The 14,135-nt window shown below is 44.5% G+C and overlaps 1 protein-coding gene across 1 annotated transcript; it reads left to right on the plus strand.

Annotated features, from left to right (window-relative positions):
- Positions 1–546: 546 nt before the first annotated feature.
- Positions 547–13,189, plus strand: NDUFB10 (NADH:ubiquinone oxidoreductase subunit B10). Its single transcript, XM_073636453.1, has 4 exons — positions 547–771; positions 3,019–3,157; positions 8,575–8,714; positions 12,987–13,189. Exons 1-4 carry the CDS (start codon positions 630–632, stop codon positions 13,085–13,087), a joined length of 522 nt encoding a protein of 173 aa, XP_073492554.1. The 5' UTR covers positions 547–629; the 3' UTR covers positions 13,088–13,189.
- Positions 13,190–14,135: the final 946 nt, after the last annotated feature.

Consider the following 14,135-nt stretch of genomic DNA (forward strand, 5'->3'; position numbering starts at 1 on the left):
AAATCAATAATATCAAATAATTATCAATACAAGTCAATTCTACCCTGGCTACAATTTTTCAAAGGCAATTCATAGGAGATAAGATAGACAGCGCCCTCTGCTGTCTGCATAGGTATACAGCTTCTTCCTGCTGTGTGCAGCCTGCACAGATCCTACGCGCCCTCTACTGTCTGCTTAGCTTCAGGACAGCGCCGCCTGATCTGAAAACGAGGCCTGAAGCGCAAACCTCCTGGCCTTCGCCTTCCTTAGCACATGTGACTAAAATAGCTGCCCTTGGCGCCTGTGTCCTTGTGTTACAATGTTATATGAATGCGGGGGAAGGCAGGAATACCCGTATATGACGATATATATATATATATATGATAAACGGAGCAGTCCGGTGCGTGAGAACTACCACTGGGGTCCGTCATTGGTCTGAAATGATTGCCTTGTGCACCTGATTGGTGTAGCGGCGACAAAGTTTTGTAAAGCAGAGGGGGATCGGGGGGGTTTATTATTAATTCGGGTGAGGTAGAAGTGAAGAAATCAGTGTTGGTTTGTGTGAGCAGGCAGTGTGAGGGTCAGCCTCTGAGGGGTCCTCGGGTGTCCGCCATACTGGAGGGTGACAGGAGGTCGGGGTGACCTGAGCGATGCCTGTAGACAGGGATGTGTACCCAGAGCCTCCTACCAAGACTCCCATCCGGGAGAACCTCTCCGGCCTCCCGAACCCCAATATCCTCATACAGAAAGTCTTCTTCTACGCGGTGGACAGGCCGGTCACCATCTTCCACGGTGAGGAGGAGAGCTATTTGTGCTGGTGGGGGGACTACAAGGCCCAGCGTGCAATGTCCGGCCACAGGACCTTACCTACAAGTCCCAGCATCACTGCTATGGCACCCCAAGGTGCCAGCCTGAAGTTGTGGCTACTCTTGGGTGGTCAATGTTTTGGGGTCATAGTTATCATGGCACGTGGCTGTCGTGGCCTCCCTGACCACATTGGTCGTGGCCCCCCCGGGTCCCAGGCCATGGAAGTTACGGGGTCCCGGGTTGCAGCAGTTGCGGTGCCTCGGGGTCCTGGCTAGTTATTGTTTCGGCATTGTGGCCCATAGCTGTCGTGGCACCCTGGGTTCCGGGACGTGGCAGCTGTGGAGCTCTCTGCCACGGCTGTCAAGGTGTCCTTGAACCCGTGCCATGGGTGTTGTGGCACCCTGGTTGGTCATTGGATAGGTTGTCCTTGCCTGTCGCTGTTGAGCCACCCCAAATCCTGGCTGATTGTTGCTGTTTTGGTGGCCCATGGCCTCCCAGGTCCAATCGTTTTGTGTTTCCATGCATTACGGCCATGTTTGTCTAAAGAGTGCCCCATTGTTGGTGTTCGTGGCAGGAATAATGAATGCCTCGAGGGCCAGATAAAGGCAAGCAAAGGGGCCGCCTCCAGCCCCAGGGCAGAAGTTTGGAGACCGCTGGTCTAAAGGTATGTCGGGATGTGTTCTTTCAAATAAGGCTCTTGATAGAAGGCAGGGGGCTGTGAATGTTTACAGACCCAGTCCCGGGATGCAGCTGTTGTGGCGCCCGAGGTCCCAGTCCACAGCTGTTGTGGTAAGGATGAGCTCCGGCGTGTTCGCGCAGCCCACGTGCAGAGCCCACCAGGAAGTCGGCGCTGCGCTAATCACAGGCAGTGAGATATTTCCCGATGTGCGGCTGCAGAGATCGGGAAATGTCTCACTGCCTGTGATTAGCGCTGTGCCGACTTCCTGGCGGGCTTTCCACGTTGGCTGTGCGAACATGCCGGAGCTCATCCTTAGTAGGTGGCTGTCCTTGAGCCTTAGGCCCATGGCTGTCATGGAACCTGAAATCCTAGCTGGTTGTTGTCTTGGGAGCCCTGGGGACCCCGAGGCCAATCATTTTGTTTCTGTGCATTACAAGCATGCTCATCCAAAGAGATGCTAGAGATGTGTTCTTTGAGCCTGATGTGTGAGCCTTGGGTTCTGGGCCGCTGCTATTGTGGCTTTCCGGGTCCTGGCTGGTCAATGTTTTGGCATCCCGACCCGTGGCTGTCGTGGACCCAGAGTCCTGGCCCATAGCCACATGCCATGGCGGTTATCATGGTGTCCTGACCTCTGCGACGTCAGCTGACAGCGGGCTTCAGCCCGCTGTCTGAAAACGTATCACAAGGGTGCAGAACAAACTGCACTCATGCGATCCACAGGAGAGGTAGAGCCACACGAGCTTTGGCTGACCTTCTCCTTTAAACTGTTGTAGGTGTCCCAAACACTAAGGGTCGGTTCACACTAGGACGACTTGGGATCCAACTTGTAAGCCCTCAAGTCGCCCCAAGAAGAGATTTGCATTACAGTGAATGAGAGTGTCTTAAATTACACTACTGAAGTCGCTCCGACTTCAGAAAAGGTTCCTGTACTACTTTGATCGGACTTCTAGGCGACTTGTACCCATTGATTTCAATGGAAGTCGCCTCCAAGTCGGATCTCTATCTATAGTAAAGCGACTTCACAGGAAGTAGTAACAAAAAATTCACCACTACACATGCTTACCCCTCCCTCCCTCCTGAGCTCTGATTGGCCACAGGCAAATTCTGGGGGCCTGGAGGTGACTTGAAGTTGTGTTATAAGTCGCTCAAAGTCGCGTTGAAGTCGCGTTGCCCCTGTGTGAATCGAGCCTAAAGGCAGAAACAACCATTCTCCAATGGTCCGAGGTCCCATGCCATCATCTTTCCCTGATTTCTTATGGGTGCTGGTTTTCGGCTGCCTCGATTGGCCAGTGAAGGATGACATCACTCTCTCATGTGTGGGGGTCATTTATCTGGCACATGTAACCGCTGCACATGTGAAACTCCATATACATTCCACAGAGGATTGCAAACAGGACGGTAAGTGCAGACGTAGCATATCTTTTCTGCAATAAAAGACCTGCCTGCCTTTATTTTGTACATTTTAGTTCCCTTTTTAAGTGTAACTCCAGTTTTTTTTATTTATTTATTTTCTATTAAATCTCCTTCAAAGTTCTGTATTTCTTCTTTTGCAGACTGGATAGAACGTCAGCGAGCAAGTAGAAAAATCTATTACTACCACCGGGTGTTCCAGCGTGTTCCCGACCTGTCCCAGTGTCTAGAAGATGACCTCTTTTGCCAATACGAAGCTGAAATGCAATGGAAGAGAGACCTGTAAGTTTTTTCTTACCCGACCCGTCAGACAGAAAGATACAAAACTGGTGCATGTGCCCCTCTTATGCTGGTTAGCAGGATTTTCTTCATTTTTGCAACTGCACTGACCAGCGGATGGACTCTGCCCACCAGGTTTGAGGCCATAATCTCTCAGAACTGATTAGTTGGGTCATGCCACGAGGCAGCCCAGCCACTGAGATCATTAGACAGTAAACTGGTCTCTGGGACGGAGGTGCTAAGTACTATAGATGGCCAAGCACAGCTTAAAGTGGCTGTAAACCTCAGGCAAGAAACCTGAACAAAGCATATCCCTCTATAGTGGGTACTTGTCTCTATCCAGAGCACTAAGTGTCATTTCTATCTGCTGCCTTGTTAATGTGCTATCAGCATTAATCGCTTCTTTTCCTGACACCAAGAGAAAAAAGGTGATGGGAGGGCACAGTCTGTGATTGATGGCCTCAGCTCTGTTTCTGTGTGAAGGGGGTGTGTCTCTTCCCTTCAATCAGCTCTCAGAGCTCTCCTCACTGGTCTAATTTCAGCTCTTCACCCCCTGCTTATCAGAGCTGAGAGATCCTGTGTAAATTCTGGACATTGGATGGATGTAGAGAAGAGAGGAATGCCAATGAATAGGTTCAACTTATGTAGGAGGATTTGTTTTATCCCTGTGTATCATCTGAGGCCAGTCACTTCACTGTGTATATGTAAGCATTTACAACCACTTTATTAATGGTGAAGGACACATGAGGGACTGTGAGAGGTTCTGCACTGGAGTCACCTGCTAGTCGGCATAGGTGGGAACCCTTTATAAGCCCCATTCCCTGGCTTGTTGGGAACACCATCTACAAACTCTGGTTTAGATCATAATTTATGGCAGTTTACCACCTCCCTTTTTTTTTTTTTTTTTTTTTCCATCCTGAACGCTGTCCCTTTTGTCTCTGCGTTTAGGTCCAAAATGGTTTCTTCTGCCCATTTATGGGCTTAGCAGCACGTAACATAGTTTTCATTTGAGTTCTACTGGCACCTACAAAAGGATTGGACACTGGCAAATAAAACCAGTAGGCCAGCCCAGGACTAACCCTCTTACTACGAGCGTGCTTTAATTTTTTGATGGTGTCCTAGGAGGAGGAGGAGGAGGATGGATGATTCTTCAGCCCCGCTGCTGTAAAGACTAATCTTCTTCTTTTTTTATTTTGATACATTCTCTTTTTTCCCTCTCTTCATTCAAGGCTTTTATCTACACCACTGCTGGATGGTCCTTCTCAACCTGGCTTTTGGTGTGCTGCATCTGGACCCTGCTGGACTGGACATTGCCTGGAAGTGACCTTCGATCAATCTGTTCCATGTGAAGCGCATTCCAGACTGTTCTTTTAAAAGTTAGTTGTGTAATGCTTTACAGGTTCAGAGCCTCTGGCATTGCCTTAGCGCTGGCAATGGCTCTAAAGACTCACCCAGTGAGCAGGCCCTTCGGACCCAGCTTTTGGGTGCTACCGCATTGTAATTGGTCACTGTGTGAAATTATTCCCCATTACCAGTGGTTTTAGCCATTGAAGGGGTTAACACTGAGGAAATGAGCACTGAAATGATCTGCTGGGTGGAGTGCTGCACACGCCTCCTTTTTTTGCTATACAGCATGAAGAATCTTCCTGCTGCTGCTCCTGATTGAATAGACCCATGGAACTTCAATTTGCAATCCATTCCTGCTATCCACTTTGGTCACCTACAGCTATCCATTTATCACCTGCTAGCAGCTGTCCATGTTTCCTGAGTACTTTAGGCCTGGCCTTACTCAACTTCTACCAAAGGCTTTGGGGCTGCTTGAAACGTGCCCATTGATGGTGCTGGCATCTGCAGCCCAGAGTCACACTGGGATTGAATTACTAAAACTGAAGTGTGCAAAATCTGGTGCAGCTCTGTGTAGAAACCAATCGGCTTCCAGGATATTTTGTCAAAGCTTAATTGAACAATGTGAAGTTAGAAGCTGATTGGCTACTATGCACAACGGCACCAGATATTGCACTCCCCAGTTTTAGTAAATCAAGCCCACTGTCCACTGCTGTTAGTCATTCTTGTTGGGGTTCTCTTTGGCTCTTATAGTTTTGTCTGGCTCCTCTTCTCTTTCGACTTAGGTCTTTACCAAGGCAATGCAAAACTTTATGACCCAAATTTCCCAGTTATTAGGAGACTCTGATCACTGAGGTCACACGTGCGTACCTGTGCCCCCCCCCCCAAGCAGATTCAAAATCTGATTTACCCATGATTTTAAAGGCTTCTGAGCCATCGGCCACAAAGACTCTGCTTAAGACTTTCGATAAAGTGCTGGACTGCAGAAAGTGTTTGGTCTGCATGGCCTTCAAGGGACAACATTCTTTTGGATCAGCTTCTGGTAACATTAATAAGGATGCTACTAGTGGTGAGAGCACCCACCTTCCTCAGAAGAAACCTAAGGAGCAGAGTGCTAAGGTGTCTCCCTCTGACTGCCAAGAATTGCCCCTTTTGTTTCTCCACTCCATATCCTCAGACAAGTCTTCAACATGAAGTTGCTCCCCCACTTTCCAGAGTGTGAGGATATATTTGCTGACTCTTGGACAGCTTGCATTCTGGTAGTGTCCTAGAGTTAAAAACCTGAGTTTCATTCCTTGCCCACTCCTCATTTCCTCAGGATCTTCCAATGTTCCTGTGTCTCCACAAAGACTGGCGGATCTTCTGGAGGAAAGTGTCATTGCCCCAGTCTCTCTGGCAGAATAGTTTCAGGGATTTTACTCCAGCCTGGGGGGTATTCACCCCATCTTGGATCTCAAGGCTTTGAATATTTACATTTTCAGTCTAAAAAATTCTGAGTGGAATTTAACCGACCTGTCATTGCCTCTTTCCACCAGGAAGATTTCCTGGCTTTTGTGTACATTAAAGATGCTTACTTGCAGGTGCCGATCATTATAATACATCAGCATTTTGGGGGGGGGGGGGCTACACTATTGGTTCATAGCCCAGCCCTTTCCTCCTCACATCAGGTTTTCAGTAAGATGCTAGCTCCAGAGTTGGCTCTGTTGTATTCTTTTGATATTCCTGTTGTGAGATGGGGCCTTCTGATGAGGGAACAGTCGATGAGGGCTCTGTAGGACAATGTATTTTTAGCTTTCCAGGCATTAGAGGTTTGGGTGGATCCAGGACCTTCAAAAAATGCATTGCCAGAACTGATTCTTGGCATGGAGTAGCTGGGCCTGGTCTTAGACACGTCCCAGACCAGCGTCTTGAATTCTTCCGTCTGCTTCTCTGCTTATGCATGAGATTCTATAAGTGCCAGGCAGGCTATGGTGTAGCACAGTTTAATATAAATAATGTAATTCTAAACAATTAAAAGCACTCATAATCTCGAATTTTTCATTTTTGCGTTTTATTGAAGGAGAGCGCTGCACTTTTTTTGTGACTAAAATGCTGAATATGAGCCTAAGAACACCATCCCTACAGTCAAGCACAGAGGTGAAAACATTATGCTTTGGGGCTGTTTCAATGCTAAAGGTACAGACCGACTTTTTGCCGCATTGAGGGGCCAGTGCACGGGGCCATGTATTATAAAATCCTGGATGAAAACCTTCTTCCCACAGCCAGAACACTGAAGAAGGGTCGTGGCTGGGTATTCCAGCATTACAATGACCCAAAACATACAGCCGTGGCAACAAAGGAGTGGCTCAAGAAGAAGCACATTAAGGTCACGGAGTGGCCTAGCCAGTCTCCAGACCTTAATCCTACAGAAAATTTATGGAGGGAGCTGAAACTTTGAGTTGCCAAGTGACAGCCAAGAAACCTTAAGGATTTAGAGAAGATCTGTAAAGAAGAGTGGACCAAAATCCTTCCCGAGTTGTGTGCAAACCTGGTAACCAACTACAAGAAACGTCTTACCTCTGTGCTTGCCAACAAGGGTTTCCCCACCAAGTACTGAGTCATGTTTTCCTTGGAGATCAAATACTTATTTTACTCACTGAACTGCAACTCAATTTTTTTAACATTTGTATTGTGTGATTTCTGGATTTTTGTTTGATATTCTGTCTCTATCATTTAAAGTGCTTGTAAACCCTTACAGACCACTTTTTGCTACAGGTATGCCTATAATAAGGCTTACCTGTAGCTACCCAGGATATCTCCTAAACCTGCATGGTTTAGGAGATATCCCCTGTATTTGCATGTGCCGACATCATCGGAACATGCGCACTGAAGCAATGGCACATATGTGGCGTTTGCTTCAGCGAGTGTGCCATTACCGGTGGCTCCTGCGCGCATGCGCTGGAGTGACGTCATCGCTGCTCCGGCAAATCATTGCTGGAGCCGCGATACCCGGAAGTAACCCCCGGGAGTGATGTCCCCGGCCGGTGCTGTGTACGGGCACCGCACCGAGGGCTTCGATCTCAGGTGAGTATTACATAATGAGCTAGTATACTATGCGTACTAGCTCATTATGCCTTTGTCTTGCAGGTGTTAGTTTTTTTTTTTTTTTCAAAGTGGGTTTACAACCACTTTATAAATACACCTATGATAAAAATTGTAGACCCTTCATCTCTTTGTAAGTGGGCAAATTTACAAAGTCTGCATGGAATCAAATCCTTTCCCCACTGTATGTTTGGAATGTATGTTTTGTGTTTTATAAGATCTAATATACAAGGGTAGTACTGTATAAAAAATTTTTTCCTGTAAGTCCTTTCCTTTCGTTCTGCCTATTTGAAAAGGTTCTTGTAACAGACGCCACCCTGTCCGGGTGGGGAGTTGGGCAACTTGTCGATGCGGAGGACTTGGTCCCCAGAGGAGACTCTCCTTGTTATAAACTATAAACATCCAGGAACATGGGGTGTACTAGCGAGGGTTGGAAAGGGTTATGCAGGGTTGGCCTACAGTGGTTTTTGTTTTGTTTTTTTTTGTTTGCATGTTCCCATTCCTAGTCCCCCTTCCCTTTTTTTTTTTTTTTTTGTTTTTTTTTTTTTTTGTTTTTTGTTTTTTTTTTGTTTTTTGTGGGTGGCAATACAACCTAAAGGTTTTAGACTTCGGTGTCCATCAATAGACTCCAAGAAAAGTATTTTACAATACATACAAAAATCCAATTTCAGTGCTTCTTGGTACTGACAGGAAATCCATTGTTCCATTTTCTGTAAGCTGCAGGTATAATAAAGTCCCAGTCTCATCTGCTAAATGGTCAGAGCAGCTTTCAATCAATCAGCAGGGAGGAGGGAGACAACTATTCTGCAGCTCTGGGAGCTCGTGGTCACCTTATTAAAGATGGCCTCCGAGGGAGTAGAAACCGGTAAAATGCTCTTTTATTAAAATACTTGTTATAAAAGTGTTCAATAAAAACGTGTGACCTGGGCCTGAATGCTTAAAAGTTAAAGTTGTTTTTAACGATGTTGTTTGTTTTTTGTTTTTTCTTATTAAAGAAAAGTCGATAGTGAAATATTGAAAATAATGCGAGAACGGTATACAGCGTGCATCAAGAGAGAGGGTTACAGCTCCGCCCAGAACTGTGCCGAGCTGAAGGAGGAGTACGCCCAAGCCAGCAGAGGATATAAAGCCAGATGTAAGTTCTCTGTTCTTGTCTTGCCCCTTAAACACCAACCAGGCCTCCTAAATGTACAACTGAAACACATTGGGCTTAATCTACTAAAACTGGAGTGTGCAAAATATGGTGCAGCTGTGCATGGTAGCCAATCGGCTTCTAACGTGTTCAATTAACCACTTCAAATCCAGGCCTATTTCTGACATTTGTTGTTTACAAGCTAAAATCAGTATGTGTATGTGTGTGTATATATATATATATATATATATATTATAATTATTTTTTTTTTTTTTTAACGGAGGCCCTAGAGAATAAAATGACGGTCATACCAATATTTAATGTCACACTGTATTAGGGCAGTAGTCTTTCAAATGCAATTTTCTTTTGGAAAAATACAGTTCAATTAATAATTAAAAAAAAAAAAAAAAAAAATAGTAAAGTTGGCCCAAATATTTTTTTTTTTTTTTTTTTTATAATGTGAAAGCTGATGGCACACTGAATAAATAGATACCTAACATGTCACTCTTTAACGTTGCACACACTGGAATGGCGACAAACTACGGTACTTAAAAATCTCCATAGGCGACGTTTTAAAAAAAATTAACAGGTACCTGTTTAGCATTGGAGGAGGTCTTGCACTAGAATTATTGCTCTCGCTCTAAAGATCGCAGCAATGCCTCACATGTGTGATTAGAACACTGTTTACATTTTGTGGGCACGCTTTACGTATGCGTTTTCTTTGGCGCATGATTGTGGAGGGGTGGGGAGCTTTAAAATATATTTTTTTTACACTGTCTTTTTTTAATTTCTGTCACAAGGAATGTAAACATCCCTTGTGACAGTAATAGGCTGTGACGGGTACTCTTAGATCTGGGGTCTAAAAGACTTCAAACCCCCTCCTCTGCACTTGAAAGTATTCAAAAATGCCAAGATCGACACTTTTGAATACTTTTTTTTTTTTTTAAACTGGCACCGTTGGCTGCCGAGTAAACCGTGACATCAAAGACCCGTTCAAAGCTGATTCTGGCTTTGATCGCGTCCCCGTGCTGGCTGGGAGATCCGGGCAGAGCGGCGGCGGGGGGACATCTGCTCCTGCTCCTTTTATTAACAGCCGAGCGGTTACTTAGCCGCATTGATTGGTATTACAAGAAAGCCAACCGCCGTCTATAAAGAAAAAAGGAAAAGAAAAAAACTATACTGGGGTGATGCCTGCAGCTGCTTTGCCAAAAAAAAAAACTGGAAACTGATTGCACCAGAACTGCACTCTACTATATTTTTGGTTAGAGGTATTGTCCTAGATTATTTCAGTCTTTCTCAGATCTTCCTAACTTACATTGAAAAAGCAGCAGTATAGTAAAAAAAAAAACCTGAAAAAATGGCTGCATATTTTTAAAGCAAAGCAAGTGCATTACAGATATGCTCTACAGAGTCCTGAAGGTGACAAAGCACAGTAAAACGAAGTGCAAAAGTGAACCCAAAAAAGCCTATCAAAGTCACATGACTGGATCTCCTCCAATTACTACAGCATATTTATGAATGGGATGGCGTGCATAGTACAGCAATGCATAACAGAGAGTGGATAAAGATCTGTTCTTCATTATATATGAGCCCCCCAGTGTCTGTCCACCAGGGACACTGAGTGGAAACTGAGGATTAAGCTCCCTGTTTATGATGTATGGGGGGGGGGGGCTTCTTTTATTTAATTCATGTGCAAATGGCCTGGTAGTGGCCAGAGGTCTGCACCAACTCCAAATGAAAAGGAGGCAATTTTATATTTACATTAATTTAACAACCTATCTGTAATTTAATTTATTTTCAGCCACACTTCTGGTTTATATATTGCTGATTCACTTTATAGCCAGGAGAATGAGGCTATGCTTGCAGCTTCATCACCTCATGGTAGCTAATTGGGTAATGAATCCCTATGCTCTCCTACTCCTGTTAGCTGACTAAGCTCATCCATCAGCCCAAAGTGCCTGACCCATGTTAGGATACCATCATTACTTGCTCACAGCTCTTAATCTACTCGCTCATCTATTTGTGGTAGGCAATTCATTTTTGGAAGTTATCTAAACCCAAGGAGATAAATTAAATATGTTGGAGCTTATCTGTTATTAGATGTGGTGGATGCATTCATTTATTTGTTGTCAGGCTTTTTTTTTTTTTTTTTCAACCTGGTGATCCCAACCTTAACATATTTCCTGTTCTAGGGTGACAACACTTAGTGTACTGTATCTGAGCAGAAGCAGCGTTGTCACCCTAAGACAGGAAGTGTATTATGATTATACAACCCTCAATACCTTAGCCCTGCCCAGTTTTAACTGATGGCAGTGCAACAGAGTGTACAGCCATGGTCAAAAGTTTTGAGAATTACACAAACATTAATTTTCACAAAGTCTGCTGCTCAGTTTGTATGATGGCAATTTGCATATACTCCAGAATGTTATGAAAGGCGATCAGATGAATTGCAATTAAAGTCCCTCTTTGCCATGAAAATGAAATTAATCCCATAAAAAAACATTTCCACTGTATTTGTGAAGAAGGCTCCAGGGTGCCCAAGAAAGTCCAGCAAGCGCCAGGACCGTCTCCTACAGAGGATTCAGCTGCGGGATCGGGGCACCACCAGTGCAGAGCTTGCTCAGGAATGGCAGCAGACAGGTGTGAGGGCATCTGTACATACAGTGAGGAGAAGACTTTTGGAGGATGGGCTGGTGTCAAGAAGGGCAGCAAAGAAGCCACTTCTCTCCAGGAAAAACATCAGGGACAGACTGATATTCTGCAAAAAGTACAGGGATGGGACTGCTGAGGACTGGGGTAAGTCATTGCGATTGTTTGGGGAAAAAAAAACTTTTTCAGAGAAGAAAATGTGAGCGCTACCATCAGTCTTGTGTTATGCCAACAGTAAGATATCCTGAGACCATTCATGTGTGGGGTCACTTCTCAGCCAAGGGAATTGGCTCACTCACAAAGTCTTAAGAACACAGCCATGAATAAAGAATGGTACAAAAACATCCCCCGAGATCAACCCAACCATCCAAGAACAGTTTGACGAACAATGTCTTTTCCAGCATGATGGAGCTCCTTGCTATAAGGCAAAGTGATAACTAAGTGACTTGTGGAACAAAACATCAACATTTTTGGTCCATGGCCAATCCTCAAGAGGCGGGTAAACAAAAAAAGCCCACTAATTCTGACACGCCAAGCATTGATTATGCAAGAATGGGTTGCCATCAGTCAGGATGTGGCCCAGAAGTTGATGGACAGCATGCCAGGGAGAATTGCAGACGTCTAGAAAAAGAAGGGTCAACACTGCAAATACTGACTCTTTTCATTAAACTTAATATCATTGTCAATAAAAGCCTTTGACACTTATGAAATGCTTGTAATTATACTTCAGTATACAATAGTAACATCTGACAAAAAGATCTAACACCCAGGCAACAGACTTTGTGAAAATTAATGTTTTGTGTCATTCTCAACTTTTGGCCATGGCTGTATAAGATGTTATGGCAGGCACAACAAGTGGATTTTTTGCACTTAAAGTGGAAGTTTAGGAAACAAACAAACTGACTAATCCTACTCTATGCCACTTTCTAAGACTAATCAATCTAGTCCTATAGAGCAAAAATTGCTATACTTAGCTGTTCTGCAACCACACTGGTCCGGTCCCATGCTGAGCTGTCAGTGGCGGCTTCTCTGTGTAGGGGTGTGCAGAAGAGGAGGCAACCGACAACAAAAGCCCCATAAGTCTGGGTGATGTCACTTCCCAGCCATTGTCGGTTCTCTCCTGGGCACAGCGCCTGCAGGTGGAAACTGGACCAGAGCGGCTGCAGGACAGGTAAGGTGTGTGGTGTGGTTTGTGTGTGTGTTTTTTTAGCTTTATAGGGCTAGACAGATTAGGCTTAGAATGTCTAGGATTAGATTTACTTTTTTGCCTAAACTTTCACCGTTAACAGTTATAGCAAAACCCTTTCAGTAATATATTCATCAGATCAAAAGGGAGCAAATAAGAGAAATTCACTGTTTAGGTTTACATGCACTTTAAGTGGCTAACTGTTGGGGAAAACCTGGGGAGGCAGCAAACAAGGCCTGATCAGGGGCCTGCAAAACTATATCTACATTTGTTTTGTAGCGGGTGTAGAAATGACCACAAGGTTCGGTTTGGCATTTTTGGTCAGCTTGTCCTATATGTGAAACTAAAACACTTTTATAATGATATGCAGAGAGTTTATTGATATGATTCCACCAGCTGCTGGCTTCCTGTAATAATAATAATTTTATATTGGTTTACAGATGAGTACCTTGGAGCAAATGGCAATGCTAGGAAATGCCTAATGAAGCAGAAGGAGAGGATGATTGAAGAGCGGAAAGCTGCCAAAGCAGCTCAGGCCTAAACAAAAGGAATCCCGTCCTATAAAACAGTCTTGTCATATGTCTTGTGTTTCAGAATGGAACATTTAACCCTGTAATAAAATATCTGTAGATTGCTACATTGACACTTGACTTCTTTATTATTCAATATAGCACCTTGAATTTTGGTTCATGTTTAGGGTTGCACCGATACCGAGTATGTTCATGAGTACTTGTGTTCAAATCGCATGCGATTCTTTGCAGTGGGATTTGAGCCCATTCATTTTGTATGGGCTCAAATTGCATGCAAAGGTATCGGCGAATTCTTGACCGAAAGTAGCGGTACTCTCTGGCAAAATAGCGGTCTCGGTGCAACCTAAGGCCGGCCATACACTGTTCCAAATCTCAACCTGTTCAGCAGCAACAGGCTGGGATTTGAACTGTTAATGGGCAGGCTGAATGTACCAAGTTGATCGCTTGGTACAACCAGCATGTCAGATTCTCTTCCGATTATCGCTAGCGGCTGCTATAGCCGCTAGCAATTACAGTCTTCTTCCAGCGGGGACAGCTTTCCCCGCTGGAAAGCTGTCCCCGCTAAGGGCTCAATTACAAATGCAGCAAGCACTGCTGCTCCTCTAAAAACCGATCTGAGTGTGTTTGACAGGTGGTGAGGAGGCGATATGTTGCCTCCTCACCACTTGATTTAAACCCATGATTGCCGTGCAATGCATGCGATTGCGACACAATAGTACAGAAGTTACAGGTTTAAAACTGGTGTGAGGAGGCGACATTGTGCCCGGTGATCTTTGACTTCTCCCATACTGTTCAGGTAGATCTCCACCTCTTTAAGGTTGCCTACCCCTGCTTTAGTGCATAACTGTGTAACACAAACTAATTCCCTAAATAAAGTGCAACAGTGTATAAAACACAAAACATATGCAATTGATAAATATGATATAAAGTGCAACAATATACAAACGCAAGCCATATGCATTCAGTGATATATCATTATACTGTAGACAGACTAATTATGAATAATAAAGTGCAAAGTGTCCATAAATTCATAATCTTAATAAAATAATCCTTTGATCT

Source organism: Aquarana catesbeiana, linkage group LG06 (genome assembly GCF_042186555.1).
Source record: "Aquarana catesbeiana isolate 2022-GZ linkage group LG06, ASM4218655v1, whole genome shotgun sequence".
Lineage (NCBI taxonomy): Eukaryota > Metazoa > Chordata > Amphibia > Anura > Ranidae > Aquarana > Aquarana catesbeiana.